This window comes from Xyrauchen texanus, chromosome 34 (assembly GCF_025860055.1).
Source record: "Xyrauchen texanus isolate HMW12.3.18 chromosome 34, RBS_HiC_50CHRs, whole genome shotgun sequence".
Lineage (NCBI taxonomy): Eukaryota > Metazoa > Chordata > Actinopteri > Cypriniformes > Catostomidae > Xyrauchen > Xyrauchen texanus.
The window spans coordinates 36,029,706-36,048,523 of record NC_068309.1 but is presented as its reverse complement, the minus strand read 5'-3'; the positions used below and the strand labels follow the sequence as shown (position 1 = coordinate 36,048,523).

The following is an 18,818-nucleotide window of genomic DNA, read 5'->3' as shown; positions in this document are numbered from 1 at the left end:
CCGTGACACGTTATGATTCACTATGTCACGATCCATCATGTTAAGATTTAGCTGCAGCGACATTTTGCAATTTCAAACTTTCTATAGGAAAAATGTTTTTGCAAACATGTATTTTGACAAAATGATGGCTGTAGAGCTCCACTAATTGATGCCCGGGTTCTCTGTGTGTTCTGCATTGTGTATTATCGTCTCACCTCTTCATTTTTGAGTGTGTGTGTTTAGCATTGGGACTGATTTATTTATTTAGTAAAGAAAAAAGCTCTATGTTATAGACTCACCAGTTGATTTTTGTGTGTGTGTAATTATGTGAGTGTGTTTATATGTTTTGAACTGAGGATGTTTTAGAGTCTCACCCTTGAGTTTTTTCTGCATTGCCACTGATTTATTGAATGTATTTGACAGACCAAAAAAAGTGCACTGTTTTTTGGTCTTTCCCATTCATTTTCAATGGTCGGTCAATGTTGACCGCAAATACCAAAAGTGTAATTTGTTTTTTATGACTACTTAGACTCAAGCCCATGTTTTTTTTTTTTTTGCTTTTTTGTATGTTCAGATGGCAAATGGAGGAAAAGTCACCAAGTCTTGCACTGCTCAGATAATGGAAACCATTTTTATTAAATGAGGTAAATTTATGTCAGTCAAAAATGGCCGAATACCATAGGAGGGCTCAAAAAATCCAGTTAGCCCAGTTAATAGGATTTGTATGGAAGCACCATTAATACCTTTATAATGCCTTAAGAAAACTGTTATAGTGCATGGCATATACAGACTTTATAGAATCCTACCTGAATTTTAACATAAGATGACAATGTCCTTTATAAATGTGTGTGTGTGTGTGTGTGTGTGTGTGTGTGTGTGTGTGTGTGTGTGTGTGTGTGTGTGTGTGCGAGAGAGAGTGAGAGAGACGGAGCGTGTGTGATCTCGTGTTGCCACTCCCAAGTAGAGATGCTGTCAGCTTTCTGAAGATCAGCTTTCTCAGTGGAAAAATAGCATCCAAGCGGGGGTAATTCTCCCTATTTCGCGGTAGCTGGTGCACAAGTGTTGATCACTATAGAAACTGCAATGTCCTCCTCCATTTTAAACAGCACCTATTGTGTAATAAATCAGTTTGTTGTGTCTCTCAGCTGTGATGAGCTGTAATGCTGAAGTTGTTCGTTTAAAGCCATTTAAAGCCATTTCCTAGCTTTAGTAGTAATACAAGCGATCATGAAGGGCTGTTTTATGTAGACATTAGCTGACACGGATTCACTTCACATCACCTAACTGTCTCATATTACACACAAAAATCTTTTGCCACCACCTGCTGGCTAACATATGTAATGTCAAACAAAGACAAACAGTAGCTCTTAACACATATGCACTACTCTTACACTTTAGTTTAGAACAGCATGAACACAAGCAGAGTGATCCACACAGAGAAGTGTCTAAGTGCTGATGGTGTCAGACCATCAGCGCTCAAGGAACATGTCTCATCCAATCAGATTTGAGGACCAGAACTAACTGTTGTGTATATATATATATATATATATATATATAAGACAAATGACTACTATATTATGTTGATATTCTCTGTGACAGTGGTCAATTATCAGGATTCCACATGCGTGTACACATACATAATATACATGCTATTTCTTATTCAATGTGGCACAAATGTGCCATTGACTGACTTGATTTACATTTGACTTTGCTATTTGATGAAGAAACAACACTGAAGTAAACTATTGCAAGTGTAACACATAAATAGTATGATATGACTATTGTCTTTTGTGTGTACTACTGGAATTATGTAAGTTGTGCATCTATTTAGACTCAATAAGTGCCTGAGAAAATACATACGTGTATTTTATATGTAGATTATGTGTTATGTGTAGCTCAATATGTGTTTGACAGCCAGTTGCTTCTCAAGATATATCAGTGTGAAAGCAATTAATCCTGTTCTAGATTTGTTTCATCATCTCTTTGATATATGAAAAATAAACATTGAAATATATCAGAATATATTCTATTCTATTATTTTTAATTATCTTCAAAATGTTCTGAAAATGTGACACTATCTGGGCATTTTGTAGATCCATTTTTGACAGACATGTTTTTGATAGAATAAAATAATGTTTGGCAAACACCCATGCATTTAAGGGTTAATCGTCTTTCCATAGAAGTGACTTTGCACAGTGTTTAACAGTTTTTTGTCCTTGACGACATAATCTCGTTTTACCAGGCCTCTGCATATTACTCAAATTTTCTGCACTGCCGAAGCACAACATATATAGCCAGGTAGCTATCACAACCAATTCTGTGACTGCATACTCCTCTAGTTTACAGAGAACTTTACTTGTCTAGGTTTCTTTCATTTTCTCTCTCTCTCTCTCTCTCTCTCTTTTTGTGACGTAGATGTCCCTGTTTCTGTGTTGATTCATCTGGCAAAGTAAAGAATATTCTTTACCATGCACAGGTTGAAATTTATGGACAATTTTGATTGCACACCAAAATAGGATTAAAGTAGCTTTGAACAATCTGGATCAAACATTTATTTGGAGTTGCCGATGGATGAAGGAGACATTTTCCTTCTTGATCTAGATTCATATGAATAAGAATTGTAAAATACAACTCCAAGGGCTGTCGACCCTCAATTCCACCCTGACTTCAGGGGATAGATATGTTTATCCTTTCCTCTTATTTGGGGACACAGGCCCTATAAAGTTCACACTACTAAAGTGCACACTAACTTCAGGTTATTTATTTTTAATCCTTATTAATCTCCTTAAATCTTTCATGTGAGTACCCATTCTCACATAAGAAGCTGTAATTGGTCTGCTGTCAGATCTTTCCAGTGGCGGAGCCACAGGTGTGCCAGGGTGTGCAAATGGCACCCAAATTAAATGACGTTTTTTAATTTATTTATTAGATGCGTTTAGAAGGAGTGCATTGATGTGAAGATGAAAATTCGATATAGTACAACATTACTGAATTTAATAATTGATTATAATGTCTGTTATAATGCTCAATGTGGCAGTTGATGTGCCAAGACAGTTGTGGGCCTGTTGAAGGGCCGGCAACTGGGCACACGGCGCCACAGCCACGCTGAGAGGCATTTGTCGCGACAACCACGACATGCCTGGAGACCTGGCCTAGGGAAACTCCTGCCCATAGGAATGCTAGGTCTGACCAGGGGCTGAATATACCGCGACAAGCCTGCGTGATGAGAATGTGTCGTGGCGCCATGCTCGTCTCTCGACTCGGGTCTGCAGCCAGTGCTCAAGTGGTCTTATATGCATCAACTCAAGTGGCGTGACTGTCGCTGAGGATACTCTATGCCCCAGGAGCCTCTGAAAGGATTTCTGTGGGACCAGTGTATTTTGTCTAAACGCATGCAGACAGTGCAGCACCCACTGCGCGTGCTCGTTGGTTAGGCGCGCTGTCATCGAGACTGAGTCTAACTCCATACCGAGAAAAGAGATTCTCTGAACCGGGGTAAACTTGCTCTTTTCCCAGTTGACCCGAAGCCCCAAATGGCTGAGGTGCCTGAGCACCAGGTCGCTGTGTGCACACAACATGTCCCGCAAGTGAGCTAGGATTAGTCAGTCATCGAGATAGTTGAGGATGCGGACGCCCACTTCCCTTAGTGGGGCAAGGGCTGCCTCTGCGACTTTCTTTAAGGCGCGAGGAGACAAGGACTTGCCGAAGGGGAGGACTTTGTACTGGTATGCCTGACCCTGTGTAGTGGAAGAATTGAGACATGAAAGTACGTCCTTTAGGTCTACTGCCGTGAACCAATCCTGAAGCCGGACATTCCATAAAATGCATCTCTTGAATGAGAGTCTGTGCAAGGCCCGTTTCAGAACTCGCAGGTCCAAGATTGGCCCCAACCCGCCGCCTTTTTGGGTACGATGAAGTGGCTGTAAAACTCCTTCCTCATCTTGGCTGGAGGGACAGGCTCTATTGTATCCTTCCGTAGAAGGTTCGCAAAATGTAGGGATGTTTGTGTGTTTGCTAGGATTCAAGGAAATCTGCATGCCAATTTACAGTATTAGTTTTACATATTCAATTGAGCAGGGGTGTGCGATTTTCTGAAGAGGAGAAAGCACATTCACTCGCATGCATAGTTGCCAGATTGCATAAATTAAGAATGACATAAGGTATTTCCTATTTGTACAAGTATAAATCACTGATTGGGATGTTGCATCTATTATCTGGCAATCCTGAGCATATTAAAAGCTTGTGGATGCGTGATAGGTCCAAAAGCCAGATAAATTAAAGATATAATAAAAAACGTTCATGATAAATCGACCCGCGGGCAGTAGTTTGCCCTGATCTGCAATTGAGGGTGCTCTAAGGTTCGTTTGAGAGTGCTTAGCACCCCCGTATAACTGGGCCTATAAATATTGTAATTTTTCCTTTGTTCCTCTTCCTTCTCCTCATGGTGGATTTCTGGCTTATGTAGGTTCACAGCTATTGGAGCGATTCAAATGAAGTGATGTAAGAGTCCTGACAGGAATGCCAGCAAAAGCTAATTTGCAAAGTCATGCTCAATGACATAGAAACAATGGAGTTAAGTGGCTTTGAATAGCCAAACTGACCACACAAAACGCTGTGATGTCATGATGTTATGATGTTTGTTTTTACAGAGTGATGCAGTGAAAGCTAAACCAACCTAGAGCAGAATACCTTTTCATCCAACCAAGTCTCAGAATCATGTTACTTACATTTTAACGTGGCTCTTTGCACGTAAAATGAACACTAGAGGCGCTACAACAAACAATTACTTTTATTCACTTTCACACAAATCACAAGTAAATGTCAGGTTATCAGTTATAAACACTTTTAACTCTGTTATTCACACAGTGCTATCCTATGGCATCTAAACACTTTTACTAAAGCGCATGAATTGTAAGCTTAACTTTTGCATTACATGAAGAACTAAATTTAGAAGCTTGTTCAAATGTGAACAAATTGCACAGTAGTTCAACTGATATAGCATTGCACTTGCGGGTAAGAGTCCTTAAGAGCACAGGAGTCGACACTTGAGAAATTGTTTCATCTCACATTTACTTATTATGACACTTGTAGAGGTGTCCAAACTATTTTATAAATAAGGTGTCGCAGGCTGCATCGTTGTAATAATTAAAAAAGGCTAGATGCTACTAGATGCCCCCTATTGCATGATCGTTATATTGCATGCTTAATATTATGCGAGTATTAATCACAGTTTGTGTTAATAAAATACATTTACAATTATTAATATAAAATACATTTCAGGAGAGTATACTTGGCTTGCATGTGTAATAAACTCATTTCGGCCAATCGCACAATGGCAGCTCTGCTCAGTTGTACGATGTGTGGTATTTTGACATTTTAACGAGTACATGACCAAAGTACCTAACATGATAGGAGTTCTATAACAAATGCATTCTTTTTCTGAAATCGGAAACCTTTTTTTTATGGAAACTAAAACGTAATTTACTTTTGCCTAACTTTTTCTCACAGCCAGTCTTCTGCTATGCTATGCATTCCATTTGTCAGGAAATATCCCTAGGAGAGTAGGATGCAAGTGCAGTATGAGTTTAATGAAGTTTAGGTAACAATCCAATAAAGATGACAGGCAGAAGGTCAGGCGATCGGCAAACAGACATAACAGGGCTAGAAGTAAACTCATGGTCAAAACAGGCAAAGGAACTATAACAAGGTATCTGGCAGACTATGAAGGCTTGGCAATGTTAAACTCTAGGGAATACAACATATACTTCACACTGACATAAGTGACAGGGTTTCTTATTAAGGGTGCAGTCATAACTGTGGTGACTAGTTGCAGATGAGGCTGATCAGAGTTCAGGTGATTGGGATCGAGGTAGTGCATTGTGTTGTGGGAATTGGAGGCGGCCGTGTTTGGAGGCCGAATTGCTTGCTGGGAGTTCATGACACCATTCAAATAAACCATGCATTGCATACAAGAGACATTATAGGTCATGCATGCTGCTGTACAACACTCATGTCAAAACAACATTGTAAACAATATTTATAAATTAGGTCTTAACATCATATTTATAATGAAGAATCAATAACATGAATATGCATGATTTGTTTTTCCAACTTCATGCCTACCTATTTGAATAATGAAGAATAACCACTGTCTTACCTCAAGCAGCAAAGTCCAGCACTTGAAGCTGCATCATACGTCATCATATGCAGAACCCATTGACAATGCGTGAGACCACTAATGGGGCTTTTCCACTGCACAGTACAACTCGACTCAACTCGACTCTGCTCGCTTTTTGGGGGGTTTTCCACTGTGGATAGTACCTGGTACCTGATATTTTTTTTAGTACCACCTCAGTTGAGGTTCCAAGCGAGCCGAGCCGATATAAATGTGACGTCAAAATCCTGCAGACTACCAGCGTCTCTGGATTTCCAACACGCAACATCAACCTGCTAGTTTTAAAGTTAGCAACAGCGATAACTGTGTCATTTGTTCATGCAACTTTCGAACTGTGAAAAAATAAATGACTGTGCGCAAAACCACGACGTGGTCAATAAACGAGGTGTAGACGGTCCACTCGTTAGCGATGAGTGAAACAAACAAGTCAGCTACCACCGGGCTACCTCCAGACCTACAAACAGTGTAGGAAAAAATAAAAAAAAACATAAAAGTGACTACAGAACCATCAAGGAAAAGTGGAAGTGGTTCGACCAAATGGATGCTATCTAAACCAGCGAGCAATGGGAGGGAGAGTGCCTTGGACTCAGCCATGATGGAGGATGGTATGTTTTGTTACATTAACTCTATACTCTGATTGAAAGCTTCACTTTATTTAGTTGACCAGCTACTGGATAGCTTGCTTCTAAAACAACCAGGCCAATTTAACTGTTACGCTTGTGCAAAATCACCATGCAACAACTGCTTTATGCAGCACAATGAGCTAGTAGCTAACAGCTAGCGGTTGTCTTATTGTTTTTGTCAGTTTTAATCGTGTTTATGATGATGTCACGGCAGTAGAGGTGGCGCAACTATGATGATCAGCCTGTAATCCCACCCACGTTGATGTGACACTAAACTGCAGTGGAAATGCAAGCTCAGAAAAGTAAAGCGAGTAGAGTTGAGGCGAACCGTAACATGCAGTGGAAAAGTGCCATAAGATGTTCTTCAGAAGTAAGGATAAAATTCTTTGGGGAATGCATCCTAACATGTTCAAAGAATAAGTCTGATGAATAAATTAATATTTTTTAACTTAAGTCATCTCAGTGCAGCTTGTTTTGAGTTGATCCATGGTGCGTACAGACGCCACAACTTCAAATCCGTATTTTAATACAACTTGAATGGAATCTTTTTTAATGCTATGCTTTAATGTCTTGAAAATGGTTTGTTTCAAGAATCAAACTACTTGTTTATTATAAAACAAAAATGTAGAACATTATTAGAAACTAAGACATTTTCTCTGTGTACACAATCATTGTAGAACATTGCTCTGAGCCACTGATCCAGAGTCAGCTTTTCTCATCCCATTCTCCCAGTTATAGTATACTGTAAAACATGAAATGCACGTTAGCAAGTTGATTGACAGGCGATGTCTGTATCTAAAAGGTGATTGGCTCTTTTACCTGCAAGGCGAGACTTCCTTTCTACATCCATTGACTGTTGGGTGTTAGAGCTTCTTGGTTGGGCATTCCAATTTCTCCCATTCATTTAAATAGAAGAGACTCGTCTCAGATATTATGGTCAAAAATAAAAAATATTGCGTTACTTTACTCGTTATGCGAAAAAAGTAATCTGATTACATAACACACATTACTTTTATCGCGTTACCCCCTAACATTGCCCATAATTTGAAATTAACGGAACAAGAGAAATGTTTATTATCAATCGAATTAATTCAATAGCAAAACGTTTCTATAAGAATTTGCTATTTTACCAAATATGCATGTGTGTGTGTGTATGTGTGGGTGGTTTTAAGTGGTTATTATGCTATAAATGTGGTTTGTGAACATTTCTAGTATTCCCATAAATCAAATTGCTTAAAAAAAAACATACTAAACCACGTTTTAATAAAATGAAAAAATGCAGAAACTTTTTTGTGAGGGTTAGGTTTAGGAGTATGGTTAGAGTAAGGGTTAACCCTAACTAATTCTAACCTATCCCTAACCTACAATAACCTAACCCTAATCTTTGCTAATTTGATTATTGAGTCATTGTCTTAGCGACATGCTACCATCAAACTCTTTTAAAATCACAGCCTAATTACATTAAAAGTACCATTAAAAGTGGCAACAATATTGCAAAATGATATTACGTTGCTCTTAACAAATATCACGGCAGTTAAACTGTAAAATGCCCACTCTATGGCGCTAAAACAAGTTGTGTTTGTGAACTGATCTACCGTTTTAATCGTGATTTGTGTAAAAGCGAATAAAAGTCATTCACATAAGGATATGTGTTGGTGTAGCACCTCTAGGTTTCATTTCATCAGGAAACTATTGCAATACGTACAATGAACCATGTCATTTTTTGCAGAAGGGCTGAAGTTTGAGTGAGACCAATCCATCACATTTTAGGTCGTCTTGCTCATGATCCACCTACATGTGCACATCTAACTCACACCAACAAAATTATTTTGATTGAAAATTATTAAAAAATTTGGTGATTTTAACAGCAATCTTTTGTAATGGTGGTAGTTCAAGGGGTGATGTCATGATAAAATACAATTTTGACACATTGGTCATTGTACTATTGTAATGCTGAGTAACGAGGCTGACGAAGAGGTGCGGATCCAAATGCAGTTTGAACTTTATTTAGCTGAATAGACAGGGCAAAACACAAAGCAACAACCCACGATGGGGAAAAGAAACGTAAACTCGATAAGGAAACCACGGTAGACACAAACAGGGAACTGGGGAGAGAGGCACACACCAGGCTAACATCAAACGACGATCGACAAAGACAGCACAAAGACACGGGGTATAAATAGACAAACGTGGGAAAGGTGGCCAATGAAAGAACAGAACTCAAACAAGGTAACAAGGTGATAAACAGAAACCAAAGGCAAATTAACCAGGGCAGGTGTAAACAATGAACAGTGAATACGAACGCTAACAGAGGGTTGTGGAATCAAATAAAGGACTAAAGTGACAACAAGATGGAAAACGAGAGGGCAACAGTGAAACGAGACAGGGTGGACTATGGAATTAAATAAGGGACTAAAGTGAAAACTTAAGAAGTGAAAAGTGACAAGATAGAAAACAAGGGGGCAACAGAGAGACAAGACAGGTTAATCATTACATAGCCCCCTTTAAAGATCGGATTCCAGACGATCCAAAACAATAAAAAAAACACAAAAGACAAAAAAGACCCACAAAGAAAAAACAAAATGAGGGCACCAGGGGCACACACACAGAGACAGTCCACGGGGGTACAAGGGGCACTGCGACAGTCCACGGGGGCCATTAGGCAGTCCAGGGAGGTGGAGAGGGTAGACTGGTAGACCATGGAGGCCGAGAGGGCAGGCAAGCAGTCTATGGGGGTGTGTCAAGGGACCAGGGTCAGGTGGCCGCAGAACAGAGGCCGGTTTAGATGGCCCGGGAGCTGGCCACCTGGCAAGGACAGGGACCGGGTCGGGGGCCTGGGAGGAGGCCACTGGGCAGGGACTGGGTCAGGAGGCCAGGGAAGAGGACTCAGGACAGGAACAGGGGCAGGAGGCCTGGGTGGAGGCCACAGGACGGGAACAGGGTCAGAAGCCCTGGGAGGAGGCCACAAGACAGGGACCGGGTCAGGAGGCCTGGGAGGAGGCCACAGGATAGAGGCCAGCTTCGGTGGCCTGGGAGGTGGTCGTGGGCCAATGGCCGGTTCAGGGGACCTGGGAGGTGTGGCCACTGGGGGAGCTGGCGGAGCCGCGTGAGGCGGAGCCAAGGAGGACCTCTGAGGCGGGGCAGTCGAAGACTTGGGTGGCGGCGCCGCAGGAGGACCCTGGGGGCGGAGACCCTGGGGGCGGAGCAGAGGCAGGCAGAGCCATGGTGTACCCTGTGGGCAGAGCCGTAGAAGGCTTGGGAGGCGGCGCCGTGGAAGGCTCGGGAGACGGAGCCGAGGGAGGCTCGGGAGGTGGAGCCGGGGGAGGCGATGGCGTAGAAGGCTCAGAAGGCGGAGCCGAGGGAGGCTCAGGAGGCGGAGCCGAAAGAGGTTCTAGAGGCGGAGACCTAGAAGGCTCTGGAGGCGGAGCCGTAGGAGGCTCGGGGGGCGAAGCCCTGGAAAGCTCAGGAGGCGGAGCAGAGGGAGGCTCTGGAGGCTCAGGAGGCGGAGCTGAGGGCGGTGGCGCCGTAGACAGTTCTTGAGGCGGAGGCCTGGAAGGCTCCGGGGACGGAGCCGAGGAAGGCACAGGAGACGGAGCCAAGGAAGGCTCAGGAGGCGGAGTCACAGAAGGCTCTGGAGGCGGAGCCGCAGAAGGCTCGGGAGGCGGAGCCGCAGGAGGCTCTGGAGGATGCTCGGAAGGCAGAGCCGTGGATGGCTCGAGAGGCTTGAAGGGTAGAGCCCTGGGAAGCTCGAGGGGCTTGAGAGGCGGAGCCCTGGAAGGCTCGAGAGGCTTGAGAGGCGGAGCCCTGGAAGGCTCGAGAGGCTCGAGGGGCGGAGCCCTGGAAGGCTCGAGAGGCGGAGCCCTGGAAGGCTCGAGAGGCTTGAAGGGCGGAGCCCTGGGAGGCTCGAGAGGCTTGAGGGGCGGAGCCCTGGGAGGCTCGAGAGGCTTGAGGGGCGGAGCCCTGGGAGGCTCGAGAGGCTCGAGGGGCGGAGCCCTGGAAGGCTCGAGAGGCTTGAGGGGCAGAGCCCTGGGAGGCTCGAGAGGCGGAGCCCTGGGAGGCTCGAGAGGCTTGAGGGGCGGAGCCCTGGGAGGCTCGAGAGGCGGAGCCCTGGGAGGCTCGAGAGGCTTGAGAGACGGAGCCCTGGGAGGCTCGAGAGGCTTGAGAGACGGAGCCCTGGGAGGCTCGAGAGGCGGAGCTCCGGAAGGCCCGAGAGGCTTGAGAGGCGGAGCTCCGGAAGGCCCGAGAGGCTTGAGAGGCGGAGCCCTGGAAGGCTCGAGAGGCTTGAGGGGCGGAGCCCTGGAAGGCTCGAGAGGCGGAGCCGTAGGAGGCTCAAGAGGCTCTGGGGGCGGAACCGTCAGAGGCTTGAGTGGATCGAGAGGCGGAGCAATCGGAGGCTCTGGAGGCGGAGCCGTAGGAGGCCCCGTAGGCGGAGTTGCAGGAGGCTCGAGAGGCTCTGGGGGTGGAGCCGTAGGAGGCTTGGGGGGCGGAGCCCTGGTAGGCTTGAGAGGTTCAGGAGGTGGAGCCCTGGGAGGCTCGAGAGGCTTGAGGGGCGGACCCCTGGTAGGTTCGAGAGGCGGAGTCCTGGAAGGCTCGAGAGGCGGAGCTCTGGAAGGCTCGGGAGGCGGAGCTCTGGAAGGCTCGGGAGGCGGAGCTCTGGAAAGCTCGGGAGGCGGAGCTCTGGAAAGCTCGGGAGGCGGAGCTCTGGAAAGCTCGGGAGGCGGAGCTCTGGAAAGCTCGGAAACTCGGGTGGCTGAGCTCTGGAAAGCTCGGAAACTCGGATGGCTGAGCTCTGGAAAGCTCGGAAACTCGGATGGCTGAGCTCTGGAAAGCTCGGAAACTCGGATGGCTGAGCTCTGGAAAGCTCGGAAACTCGGATGGCTGAGCTCTGGAAAGCTCGGAAACTCGGATGGCTGAGCTCTGGAAAGCTCGGAAACTCGGATGGCTGAGCTCTGGAAAGCTCGGAAACTCGGATGGCTGAGCTCTGGAAAGCTCGAAACTCGGATGGCTGAGCTCTGGAAAGCTCGGGAGGAGGAGCCCTGGAAGGCTCGAGAGGCGCTGGCTCTTGGACGGTCACGGCCATTGGCTCTTGGACGGTCGTGGCTACTGGCGCTGGCTCTTGGACGGTCGAGGCTACTGGCGCTGGCTCTTGGACGGTCGAGGCTACAGGCGCTGGCTCAGGGACGGTCGAGGCTACAGGCGCTGGCTCAGGGACGGTCGAGGCTACAGGCGCTGGCTCAGGGACGGTCGAGGCTACAGGCGCTGGCTCAGGGACGGTCGAGGCTACAGGCGCTGGCTCAGGGACGGTCGAGGCTTGCGGCACTGGCTGGGTTACCGTGGTTGGCGAGGATTCGGGCTCGCTCACGGTGACATGCATGGGCTCTAGCTCGCTCACGGTGACATGCGTGGGCTCTAGCTCGCTCACCGTGACATGCGTGGGCTCTAGCTCGCTCACCGTGACATCCGTGGGCCGGGAGGCGGAAGCCCGTCTTCTCCTCCTTCTCCGGGCAGACGAGGAGGACCGCGCTGGCTCGTTGACCGGCGCGAAAGGACGAACCACGGGCGAATGGAGGGTCAATTCTGCGGGAGGCGCTACGGGGTTCTCCTCGATGATGTCCACAGTTAGATGAGAACCGCAGATCTGTAGGGTCTCCTCAACGAACGCGTCAAGCGTCCAGTCGCTGCGTTGCCGGTGGCAGCCGCTCCTTCAGCCCATCATTCAGGTTGCCTCGGAAGAAGACCACGAGAGAGTAATTAGGAAAGTCTGAAATGTTTGACAGAGCCAGAAAGTCGTGGATGTGGTCTTCTATAGGTCGGTCCCCTTGCTTCAGGCTGAGCAGATCGTAATTCAGCTTGAAAAACTGCTGGATCCATAGGTGGTCGATCGTTCTGTAATGCTGAGTAACGAGGCTGACGAAGAGGTGCGGATCCAAATGCAGTTTGAACTTTATTTAGCTGAATAGACAGGGCAAAACACAAAGCAACAACCCACGATGGGGAAAAGAAACGTAAACTCGATAAGGAAACCACGGTAGACACAAACAGGGAACTGGGGAGAGAGGCACACACCAGGCTAACATCAAACGACGATCGACAAAGACAGCACAAAGACACGGGGTATAAATAGACAAACGTGGGAAAGGTGGCCAATGAAAGAACAGAACTCAAACAAGGTAACAAGGTGATAAACAGAAACCAAAGGCAAATTAACCAGGGCAGGTGTAAACAATGAACAGTGAATACGAACGCTAACAGAGGGTTGTGGAATCAAATAAAGGACTAAAGTGACAACAAGATGGAAAACGAGAGGGCAACAGTGAAACGAGACAGGGTGGACTATGGAATTAAATAAGGGACTAAAGTGAAAACTTAAGAAGTGAAAAGTGACAAGATAGAAAACAAGGGGGCAACAGAGAGACAAGACAGGTTAATCATTACAACTATAAAAACATTTTGTAAGTTTCAGAACTCAAATCTTCCTCCTCACTGCAAAAAGAGCAAATGTTGAAACCAAAACGACTCGTTCTCTACATCTTCCACATTGTGATGTCACACTGTGGAAGATGTTTGCATCTGACTGCCTCAACAGCAACATATCAACGCCTACTTTACCGTTAATCACTTCCATAGCCCGCCCAGCAGCATTGAGCAGTGAGATGGCAAGGAGAGACAGCAGGCCTGTCAAGAGCAGTGAGCCAATTATAACAGTGGGCCTGTACTGTTCTGTCAATTCTTAAAGGAGAAGCAGCACCAAAATTGAGTGTTTCTGGGAGAGGGTCAGAATGAGGGTGGAAAATTATAATGTTTTACAAATACAGTATATGACAGGTTTTTGTGCAAAAAAACTGCACTTATATTATAAGTGAACTTCGAGGAACATGGTAAAATAAATGCTAACCCTTTAATGACCCCTTTAATGGTGGTTCATCCAGAAAATCCTGTCATCATTAAGTGCTCATGGTGTTCTGAATATTTCAAATATGTACTTTTTTCTGTGCAACACAAAACGTGAATCTTTCTTTGGGACGAAGCACCGAGATGGACTGCATAAGTCATAAGTACTACATAAAGGGCAACGCAATGCCAAATGTCATTGGCTCTTGTGTGTCTTATGACAATTTTCCATGTTTTATTTGAAAGCTATAGCAGAGGGGAAGACTTTCAAAGAATAACGACATAAATCCTGTGCTGTATGGCTTCAGAAGACTTACTTTTTTGCCGATCCCTATTATATAGAAAAGTCTGGCCAGTATATTTTTTAAAAATCATCTAAAATAAAGAAAGCCATACAAGTTTGGAATTACATGAGGGTGAGTAAATGATAACAGATTTGTTTGTTTTTTTGGGGTGATCTATCAGGAACTATCCCTTGAAGTGGTGACATTGTGCTACAGTATTTTCTTGTCAATATTTCAGTATTTTACCTGTCAGTCTAATAACTTGACAATGACATGAGGGCTGCGAGTGAATGATACAAGGTCAAGAGAGTTTTCTGGTCTGATGCAGATTGCTGATCAGATACAATCTGGTTGGCATGCGCTGACTGCTCAGGTTTCTGCCAGTTTCAGCACTAAGAGCAATGAAGCAAAGAAATATCACATGTTTTACTGGAATATTTATGGTGGTTTTTCTGCAGCTGAGGTCAGTAATATTAATGCAGTATGATTTGACTTGATATTGAGTTTTACCCAAGGCTTGTTTTTGCATTTATTCTCTGTTCTCTAAAAATACAGGTTCAATTCCACCTCAACTCACCCAAAATATGAAATAATGATTCAGATGTGTCACACTCAAAATCTTTTGACAAAAAAGTGGGTCTTTTCATGATAAAGATTACAAATATATAAGAATTCCCATATAAAAGGCATCGTTCTATAACATATTTTTTTTATAAGATAAAAATGATATTATAGTATTTTTAATTATGTCAATTATATAGTTTGTCACTTTTAAAATAATAATAATTTGCCAGGATACCTTCAAGCCACTTCATGACATTTGCATATTATTTAAATATTAGCTATATTATAATATTATTACTATATTCTTATTTAAAAAGAAATATTTTCATTTTCGGTTTATTATATTATTATTAGTTAATTTTTTTACTTTGCCAGGTTACTCTTGACCCCTTCATGACACTTTATTATTATTAATATTATTAACAATATTTTTATTGTATATATTTTATTACACAGACAAATATATAATTTAAAAAGTTACATGTATTATATTAATATATTTATATTATTAAATACATATTTTAATTTGTATCCTTCGTACAACTATATGACATTTACAGTTTTTTTTTATTTAATTTTATTGTATATATTATTTTTAAACAATTAAAATTTTATGTTTATTTAATTATTATGTATTAAATAATTTAAATTGCCATGCCACTCTTGACCCTTTCATACCACTTCATGACATCTAATTTTACATAACATTTTTTACTGTATTTTTTTTTTTTAAAAACAAACATTTTATTTTTTTATTTATTATATTATTATTTATTATTAGTTAAATATATTAATTTGTCAGGTTAATCTTGACCCCTTCATGCCATTTTATTATTATTATTATTATTCATTGCATTTTATATTTTTTTTTATTAAACAGAAAAAATATGTACTTTTAAAAGTTTATATTTATTATTTTAATAATGTTTTTATTATTAAACAATATTTAAATTTTCCAGGCTAGTCTTGTCGCCTTAATATCACTTCATGACATTTACAGTTTTTTTTATATATATATATTTAATAATTTATTTGTTTTTTATTTATATTGTATTTTGTATTCATTACATTATATTAATTATATATTTATTACGTTATTTTGTATTATTATATTGTTTTGCCATCTTAAGCATTACTATAAGATGTAAATAGTGTGTAAAAAGTGTGCACAGTTAAATGATGTTTAAATGTGTTTTTTCCACATTGTTTAACACTCGTGTGAAAGATTTTTATTGGAAAAGAAATCGTTTAACGATGTAGTAATTTTTTGTGCGATTGTGTGTGATATTGGCACCATCTTAAAAATCACCTTTTATAAGAATTTGTCACATGAAATACAATAAATAAAGTGCAAAAATCAAATTGTCTTTCATGATTAGTAACAATCTCAGGATGTGAGAAAACTGAATTGAATTCAAAAGTTTTTTTGAAGTCATTAGCAATAATATCATAACATATTGTAAGTCAGACATTTTTGGAGAGTGCCCCAAATAGGGATCTCTCACATCATAACATCCAATGCGTGTCCATTTCTGAGATGTTTAGTAAATGTTCACAGCTGAGCTTGATTACTTTGTTCATGATTTTAAATTCTTCACATCTTAGCACGCCTTACATGATTTAACATGTTCAATTATTGATAAAGAGCAAAGTTATTATGAATTACGTCTCTGCTCTGGACTGTAGCTGACTGATCATAACATCTATCTGTCCATTTAAGAACCAGTTATTATATTTTCATAACTATAACACATTATATTTTCTTAGAATTTATTACTGAATAATGTAACATCTACCCAGATACCACCACAGCTGCAAGATAAGCTTCATAAACATCTTTTTTTCCTTTGGGTCACTAACTAATCAACCTTTGATAGCTGTGCAAGTGTGTTCATTTGTTTAATGGGCTGGGAATGACTACATTTCCTACACTAATGCAGATTTTAATACTGTGTAGTGAGCTTTGCTGTTATTGCAATTCCAGCAATCTTCTCTCATGTTCTGATGTTCTGATGTGGCAATTAAAGTCCTTTGATTTCATTGAATTAAGACCTAGTTTAAAGGAATAGTTCACCAAAAATTTAAATTCTCTCATCATTTACTCACCCTCATGCTATCCCAGATGTGAGTGACTTTCCTTCTGCAGAACACATTAAGAGTTTTAAAATAACATCTCAGCTCAGTATATCATGCATACAGTGCACGTGAATAGTGACCAGAACTTTGAAGCACCAAAAAGCACATAGAAACAGCATATAAGTAATACATATGGCTACTGTGATTAAATCCATATTTTCAGAAGCAATTAATGACACCTCAGAGGTTAGATGTCCTGCACATTACCCAATATTCAAGACTTTCCTAATTCACCCTACACAGACAAATCCATATCTGTTATAATAATATGTGCTTGTTTCTTCCTCAGATGGCTACACCACGGATGATATTGAGTTTTACTGGCGAGGTGGAGACAATGCAGTAACAGGAGTTGAGAGGATAGAGCTGCCACAGTTCTCCATCGTCGACTACAAACTCATCTCAAAGAATGTGGTATTCTCTACAGGTAAAAGCACTTCTGGACACTTATAGAGCCTACAGAGATGGTTCTGTGCCACCATGATCATACATTACTGGTGTTCTGGTACCCTGATATCAACTTGTTCTGCCAAGTTACTGACAAGCAGGAATTAATCGCGTTCACATTTACAATGATGAGCACAATTTGCAGGTTGCATTTTCATTCTAAGATTACATGTGTCCTCCACTTATGTTTAGGTTTAGGGTTGGGGGGTATTGTTAATAAAATTGGCATTTCTCATCACTGTATTACTGTATTTACAACTAAAAAACGACTTGCTTTACAACTCGCCTGTGGTGCCACTCTATGGACATTTGAACTGTGGATATCAGTTCCAAAACTTCGCCCACTGTGGAAAGTTGTTTGAATTTCGATAAGCACTGTCCGATTTTAGCTGAAAAACTTTAGACTACTGTCAGTGAATTTACAGTAAGATCATGGTTGTGCAGAGTATTTTAGCACAAATACTTGTGTCTTACTTACTAACCACCCTTAATCCAGTTTACCCAGCCACTGTCTGTGTTAGCATAGCACAGTTACATGCATATTGATATTACATCATTATCATCCCTGCTAAAAGACCTGTTTAATAATCATGTAGTTCCCATGCTTTTTATAGTTTGCACCGTATTCACAAAAGTCAATTCTTTTTACATGTTACAACTACTGTTGCACTATTATCCCTTGTGCGTCAATTAAAAATACTCTAAAATAATGTCTGCGTCAAAAAACTGTCATAATAATATTTTATATTCATTTTATTTTCCACTTTCAATTAGTTAATTTTTTTAACCAACATCAGTCCTGATCATAACTACCAAATATTCATTCATTTTCAGGATTTTAACCCTTTTAATGCCAGTTTGCCAGTTTGTTTACATACTGCCACTGTTGTTTTTCACACACACACACACATGCAAAACACACTCTGACATCCATACCAACACACCCACACAATTTTAGCTGCATCATTTATTCATTTGGCCTGCAGTGCTCTATAATACAGCAAACAGAAAATAGGGGAAAAGCATGTATTTGCTCCATAGGCTAAACATGAGAAATTTTAATTTTGAAGTCAGGGCTCTGGAATGAAAGCATACTATCATAGAATCATGATTTTATGCTTTAATGGCACTGGGATCAAATATTGCTGTTTTAATGGGTTTCAATGGGGACATTTTTGTCCTGAATGTCCTGAGTGTAGCTAGTTTGTATACACAGAGCATTGTAGATGTATAATAGGAACTGAGGTTGAAATATCAAAATTCCCCCAAAAATGCGAGTGTGTGCATGCTTACTTCCGGTCGTATGCACACTCATTGAAAATGAAAGAGATCAGGTCACGTGATGAACTGACCAATGGTATGAATTAATTAGTGTTACATTTGTGGGTAACACTTTACAAAAACATTCAATAAGTTAATGTTAGTTAACCCCTAATACTCTTGTAGTGAGAATTACCCTGGCAGTAAACTGGGCCTCACACAAGACATATGTGGTGATTTTTGATCACTCTTCATTTAAAGTGTATGTGTGTGTTGTTATTATTATTAATATCCCTCCATCCTCAGAGCACCAGCTAAGGAGTTTCACCTTAATAGTAAAATAATTATCCAGATGGACCATTCAATAAATTAGAAATATGTAAATTGGTGTGAGCTGGTCATCTGAGTTCGGCCTAAACATTTAGAGCTCTTCTGTATCATCAATATGATGAACACACA

At 41.8% G+C, this 18,818-nt stretch overlaps 1 protein-coding gene across 3 annotated transcripts in view; it reads left to right on the top strand.

Annotated features, from left to right (window-relative positions):
- The window catches only part of LOC127628153 (gamma-aminobutyric acid receptor subunit beta-2), a 172,493-nt gene that overhangs the window by 137,657 nt on the left and 16,018 nt on the right, over positions 1 to 18,818 (top strand). For all 3 annotated transcript variants that reach the window (XM_052104872.1, XM_052104871.1, XM_052104873.1), the window contains exon 6: positions 16,942 to 17,079. In XM_052104872.1, the coding sequence (XP_051960832.1) occupies positions 16,942 to 17,079 (138 nt within the window). The remainder of the gene's footprint in view (positions 1 to 16,941; positions 17,080 to 18,818) is intronic.